This window comes from Macadamia integrifolia, chromosome 11, assembly GCF_013358625.1.
Source record: "Macadamia integrifolia cultivar HAES 741 chromosome 11, SCU_Mint_v3, whole genome shotgun sequence".
In the NCBI taxonomy this organism is placed as follows: Eukaryota; Viridiplantae; Streptophyta; class Magnoliopsida; order Proteales; family Proteaceae; genus Macadamia; species Macadamia integrifolia.
Window position 1 is genome coordinate 8,999,053 of NC_056567.1, and position 6,694 is coordinate 9,005,746.

Consider the following 6,694-nt stretch of genomic DNA (forward strand, 5'->3'; position numbering starts at 1 on the left):
GTAAGATTTTGATGGCTTGTCATGAGGAGGGCCATATTTTTTTCCAAGTCACTTATTCTACTTGCCTCTCCAGTGTTGGTAAACCCAGGGGGTTGCTGATAAGATGATAGGAGAGGGGCCCTAGGAAAACTAGTCTGAGGTCCTACATTTGACCTAGGAAAAGTATTTTGAGAAAAAGATTGTTGTGCAAAGGGAGGCCTTTGGGGTCCAGGTTGACCTTGATTATAGAAATTGGAAGGTCCTGCTTGGTTGCCCTGATTCCAAGAGAAATTTGGGTGATTTTTCCATCCTGGATTGTAGGTGTTACTATATGGATTATTCTGGTATAAGGCATTAACACTTTCATTAGAAGTGCCCCCAGAGGTGTTGGGGCATTCTTCTATGACATGTCCAGGGGATTAGCACCAAGCACAAATCTTAACCAAATTGACTGATGATGGCTCTCTAGGAACAATAGCCTCAATCCTCTTGATTAGGCTATCCAAATGGGCTTCCTTGGCTACTATCCCATCCACAAAATATCCTTTTCCTCCTATGGTTCTTTCACTCTCTTGGGTTGATTCCCACTCACGGGTTTTGTCAGCTAAGTCAAGTAAAAATTCCCATGCTTTTCCTTCATCTGTAAAGGATGTGAATCCCTCAGGGCACATAGACTCTATCATTTGTTTAGTTGGGTAATCAATACCCTCATAAATTATTTGACATAAATGCCATAGGTCTAGGCCATGGTGAGGGCATTCTTGGAGTAGATCCTTGAATCTCTCCATAAGTTTGGAAAATGACTCACTAGGCTTTTGCCTAAACTGAAGGATATCATTTCTAAGATTATTGGTCTTGTGAGTTGAGAAAAACTTCTTAAGGAATACAACTGTGAACTGTTCCCATGAGGTTATGGAATTTGTGGGTAATCCATACAACCACTTCTTAGCTTGGTCTTTCAATGCAAAAGTGATAAACCTAAGCTTAACAGCATCATCAGAAAGCTGTTGGATCTTAATTAGAACACATACCTCTTCAAATTCCCTTAGAAATAGGTATGCATCCTCAGAGGTCAACCCATGGAAGTGGGGCAACATAGTGATGTATTGAGATTTGAGTTCAAAATTATTGCCCTGGGCTTGTGGTAGAACTATGCAGGAAGGTTGGGCTGTTCTAGCAGGGTAGAACCTATCTTTCAGAGATTTAGGTGAAGGGTTTTGCTGTTGGTCTCCCATATTGAAGGGTTTTAAAGAGAGCAAACGTATAGGGTCACTACTTGTTGGATCTCTTCTTTTTAACCGATTCTTAGTATTACATACTCACTTAACACTCATGCAACAGAAAAACTACCCACAACTAAAGTAAGACAAGCACAAAAGAATGGATAGCAAAAATTTATTTTTTTTTTATGATTTTTTTTTTGAATTTTTTTTTTGATTTTTTTGTTTTTTGTTTTTTTTGGAGCTTACCGGCAGGGATCCGGGGTTGCTCAGGTCAATTCCTGAGGTACTGCTACAGGGCGAAACCTGTCTTTATCATACTGTGAGGCATGGCGACCTCCACTGATACAACTATTATTGCAAGTTGTTCTTCTCAGGAATTCAATAAAAAAAATAAAATAAAATAAAACAAAGCACTCCGATTTACCAAAAGAAAGTGAAAAATAACATGGAATTGTCTCCCCGGCAACGGCGCCAAAAACTTGTTTGAGATTTAAAATGTAACCGCAAGCGTACGGATCAGTGTAGCTACGGGTCGAACACAGGGAGAGCAGCCACTTTATTTTTTATTTCTTTTAATAATGCGAAAGTGAACTGATTAATGGTTATGATCTAATTCTAATTACCGTCCTAAAAATAACGTCCTAACCATTCGTCATCTAAGAATTTAAAGACGCAAGCCACGCAATTAAAATTAAATAAATAAATAACTAAAAATAAACAACCCACGCAATAAAAAAAAAAATAAAAAAAGGAAAAAAATGCTGAAATAAAAATAAAGTAAAAGAAAGGGGATAAAGCTAGAGAGAGACTCACAAGTAGGTTTCTCTACTTAGCCCGAGGGATGCATCATAATATGAGCTTCCCTACTTGACCAGAGAGTCACTCTTACAAGGGTTACTCTACTTGGCTTTAGGGAAAGGGAGACAATTAAAATAAAACTAATAAATTGATAGTTTTATGGCTAGGAGGGGCAAAGCCAACACATACACTAGCCATGAACCTTGGGGGAAAGGGATAGCAATAATGTAATGACTGAATAAAAATCCTAAATTAAGAAAGAAATGGTAGTCAGAAGAGGGAATGAGAGGGGGGAGAGAAGACTACTGAAGGAGCCTACTTACTTGAATCAATGCTTGAACTTGAAAAAAAATTGCTCCACGGCTCGTGATCTTGTCACCTAGATCTAAGCCTAGAACTATAACTTAAAAAATTACAACTCAATTGCATAAATCATAAACATAAAAAATGTTGAATAAAAATAAAAGAGTGCTTGCATTAATTGACATAAAAAAAAAAATATTACAAAAGTGATTAAAGCAAAAATAGAGAAGAACTAGAACTAAAGAGAGAGCAAGAGAAAGAGAGAGCAACTAAAAAAGAACTAGAAGAAGAATGAATTGTGTCTCCTCCTCTTACATGAGTTGTATTTATAGGGAATGGAGAGGTAGGGTAATAATTTTCTCTTTCCTAAAAGAGAGAAACCCACAATTGATTGTGAGATCTTTTGAGTCCAAAAGTGCTAAGATGGAGGAGAGAGAAGAGAGAATTAAATTTTGAGAAATTTCCTAAAATTTTTTGCTTATTTTCTTTCCTTTTTTTTTTCTAATTTATTTTTCTTCTTTTTTTCTCTCTCCTAGGGACGATTTTTTTTTCTTCCTTTGTGTGATTTGGACAATCTTTGGTGATGATGTGGAGGAGAGAGAAGATTTGGACAATTTTTGGTTCTCCCCTTTTTTTCTCTTTCCTTTTTTTTTCTTCTCTTCTTGCTTCCACGATTTTGCTTTCCTTTTTTTTTTTTCTTTTTCTTCTCTTCTTGCTTCCACGATTTTGCTTGCTTCTAACTTGATGTGGAAATCCCCTCCATGCCCTTAGTGCTTTAAGTGAGTGAAAAGCAGGAAATCTTCAACAAAATCTTCTAAAAAAAACAACCATAAGATTCGAACTTGAGACCTCTTAGTGAGCAAGAGAATTTTGTACACCATAGCTCACCAACTAAGCTAGGTAGTTGTTGTTACCAAAAAAAAATTTTTAATCACTTAAAGATGTGGTCCATCGATCCTTGTTGGCATTTGGAGTATTCCTTGTACCTCTGGGACAATTGCAAACGGGCTGGTTCTGCATCTCGGTTCAGTTCTGATCCATTATTCTTTTTCTGACCCGAAAAAGAATAATCATTTGTACGGGTGACCAAACGAATGTGTACTTTTAATTGAACACGTCCATCTTGCTCAAAATTTCGTCTTTTTCGCAACCATGGAAAGAAATAGGACCTCTTTACGTGTAAAATTGAAGATATAGCGCCCGATAGTCCGTAAGGCCTTGAAAATATAAAACCTGCAAAAAGAGAGTAAAACCCAAGGTAGCTCCATTCTAAATATGTAAAATGCATGTTTTACTACCCTAGATTTCACACATAAATGTGCTCATCAATGTTGTACTGGTTGACTTTTGGCAAATTTTTATCTCACAGGAGCATGAAACTCTTAACTAGTTCACCACGTTTTTGTCCATCATCTACCAAGAGGATCTAAAGGCTTTCACTTTTATGTTTTGAGGTGGTTTGCCTATTTATAGTTGTTTGTCTAAGAATGTAAATCTTCCAATCTCTTAATTTGGAATTGAAGATCTCTGTGCATAATTTCCATGGAATATGCAGTCTCTTAAGATATCTTACAATTTTGACGTTAGGACCTTTATAATCCAGACAACCAAAACTGGATCTAATAAATCCAATTTCCTAGCCAAAACATTGAACTGAGTGTTAGTGATGTGGAGTGTTAATGATATTGTTGTCCAACTTCAAAGGTTTCTGACCATGTTAACCCGATTCTCTTAACTGGGTTTTATATTGTCTTCAACAAATAAATTCAGAGAATTTTTGTATGGGATACTTATGATGCCGAGTCATCTATGTAAACATTTGTTGCAAGATCATCCTGGATAATGAATGAGGGATTTGATTGGGAAACCATGGCTATGCCCTCAATGTATGTATCATATGATTTCTTCTGGATCTAGCCATGTATCCTGGATAATTGAATTTTCCATTGTAAATTTCTTTTGAATACTTATAGTGCAGAGTCATACATGATAGTGCAGAGCCATCTATCTTAACTTTTGTTGGGATCATCATGGAAATGAATGAGGGATTTAATTTTAGAACAATGGGTATTTCCTCCCAGAATATGTTTGAATTGAATTCTTGTGGATCTTTTGCCATGGTTGTGGTCTGAAGTCATATGTACTTGTCTATACAAATATGATTTTGAAGCTTGTCATTTTGGGTATCGTTTCTTTATAACGAATTTCCTAGGATTTTTGGTGGGATGGGGGATTGTAATTTTTTTCCAATTCTCGAGGTATAATGAAAGATTGAGAGGCTATTTTAAAATTGCTAATACTTTTTCAGGAGGTGGGCATAGCTGCTTTAGAGATGGTGATGAAGCCAGGATAAGGATGAAACAGAAATTGTTCTGGGAGAAGGCAGTGGACATAGAAGAACTGTGCGGGCCAGAGGAAGCATGGTGGGGTGTTAGAGGGGAGATGCGGGATGATTTCAACCACAGCAACAAGGCAATTTCCTATGCTGAACATTTTAAAAACAGCAGGTTTGTGGAATCAGTAGTAGATATCTATTGGGAGCTTCCTCCTGTGGCTGGTCCTTCCCTTACTCATCAAACAAGATATGATCCTGCCCGCACATCCAGTCCTATTGTTGAAGATGGTAGGTTTGGCTTATTTCAGAGGCTCGGTTTAACTAGGCTTGAGAAATCTGTATTCAATGGGTACACTCAGATGGTATATCTTGAAATATCTGAACCAGGGTCTTAGATCTGCTAAGAATATAGATTGGAAATGCTTCATTAGTTGCTTTGTTAATGGAAGCAAGCTTTACTGTGCATGATTTCCATGCCTTATACATGCAGAGTTTAGACATTGTACAAAAATTCTTAATTTTTTTCAATGGATTCAAATTTTCATTTTCTGTTAGAATTGTACCGACATTTGATCCACAAAACCTCTGCAAAGAATGTAGATAGGCCCACATCTGTTTGAAGTTCAAGCACTCAGTGATTCAACATGTCTATTTCTGAATAGAAAGGCTGGGTTGCTAAATACCAGACCAATTTCTAGCATATGGGCTAATCCAAATTCGGTTATTTTCATTGATTTTTCTCACCAGACACTTAAATATAATTAATGGTTCCTTGAAAATTTTCTATAGCAAAGACATCAAATTCTGCAGGAATTTTTTAGGCCATGGAGGATGGAGAGTACCTGCATACCCGAGCTACTGTATAAATAAGGCCTGGTTTGCAGAAATACCCCTTGCTTGGGTTACAGTGTCTATCTTCTGAGCATACGCATTGTCCTTCCAAGGCGCATCCCTCACCTTTTGCTGCCTCTTTGCCAATGAGTATCTCATCTGACCAGTAACTAGCAAATATGTTTTGAGGGTCCAATTGTTTTTTGGCTGCTAGGAACTTGTTGAAGTTGGGATACTTCGGTTGTACACCTACAAATGCAAGGTTTCTGTTCTTGGCCCAATGTGGTCTAGCTCCATACTTGAAGAATGCCATCTGCTCTACCTCTTCCCAGACATCTTGGTTCAGCCTTGATGTAGAAGCCTCATCAGCTCGATAGTAGTTGAAATCAACGACGACAGAATCCTCAGTTTGACCTAGATATGCCCCAGAAGCCTTAATGAAGCGTATCAGAAATCCATTGTAGATATCCACCCCACAGAAATTTTCTGGTTTCAGGTCTCTTAGTTTCTTTACGTCACGAATGAAATCTGCAAACTTTGAAGCAGGGAAGATTGCTGTCGTCTCATAGAAGAAGAGCCCTTTGATTCTTGGATCCCAAGCACATGAGCTCAGGGTGTCCGTCGCAGGTGAGTATAGACAGGAACCAGAGGTTTGCATTTTACCCTGATAACCAACAACTGGGTACCCTGTGAAGAATTGTTTATTATTTTTCAGGCCGTTGGCAATTAATTTCTTGTATCCCACAAATGAAGCTGCCATTGTGCATTTCCCATTGACGTTCTTTGCAGCCTCAAATGCTTTCTCTGTACGAAATGGTGAAGTTGAAATATAAGTGCTCGAGACCTGTATGTTGAAGAACTTAATCAGAGTTGAGCAATAAGGAAATACCTGCAGCACGAACTGTCATGGACACCGGAACTGGGTTAGGTTGGAACCCAAGGAAGTCATATACTCCATCTCCGTTACTGTTTAATGGAACTCGATCATCATACCTGTACACCGCTGTATGTCTTGATGCATACCAGGTGATATCTGCAAATTCATGTCTCCGTGCATGGTCCATGAATTCATCCTCAAATTGAGCATCATCCGTGAAATTGTAGGTTATACTTCTTTTGAACCTTGGTTCCAGTGAGAGCTTTACCTATTCATTTGAGATGTGAATGAATAATGCATTTCAGTGGAAATTGAAACTTTTGCCTTTTAGGGATCTAGTTTTTCTGT

The 6,694-nt window shown here is 37.9% G+C and overlaps 1 protein-coding gene and 1 non-coding gene across 2 annotated transcripts; one reads left to right on the forward strand and one right to left on the reverse strand.

Moving 5' to 3' along the window:
- Positions 1 to 720: 720 nt before the first annotated feature.
- On the forward strand, positions 721 to 827 carry LOC122094532. Its single transcript, XR_006144847.1, has one exon. It is a non-coding gene; the product is annotated as a small nucleolar RNA R71 (small nucleolar RNA).
- A 4,408-nt stretch (positions 828 to 5,235) lies between these two features.
- On the reverse strand, positions 5,236 to 6,648 carry LOC122093453 (L-gulonolactone oxidase 3-like). Its single transcript, XM_042663803.1, has 2 exons — positions 6,359 to 6,648; positions 5,236 to 6,273 (listed from the first exon to the last, which is right to left on the reverse strand). Exons 1-2 carry the CDS (start codon positions 6,531 to 6,533, stop codon positions 5,456 to 5,458), a joined length of 993 nt encoding a protein of 330 aa, XP_042519737.1. The 5' UTR covers positions 6,534 to 6,648; the 3' UTR covers positions 5,236 to 5,455.
- Between the last annotated feature and the right edge of the window lie 46 nt (positions 6,649 to 6,694).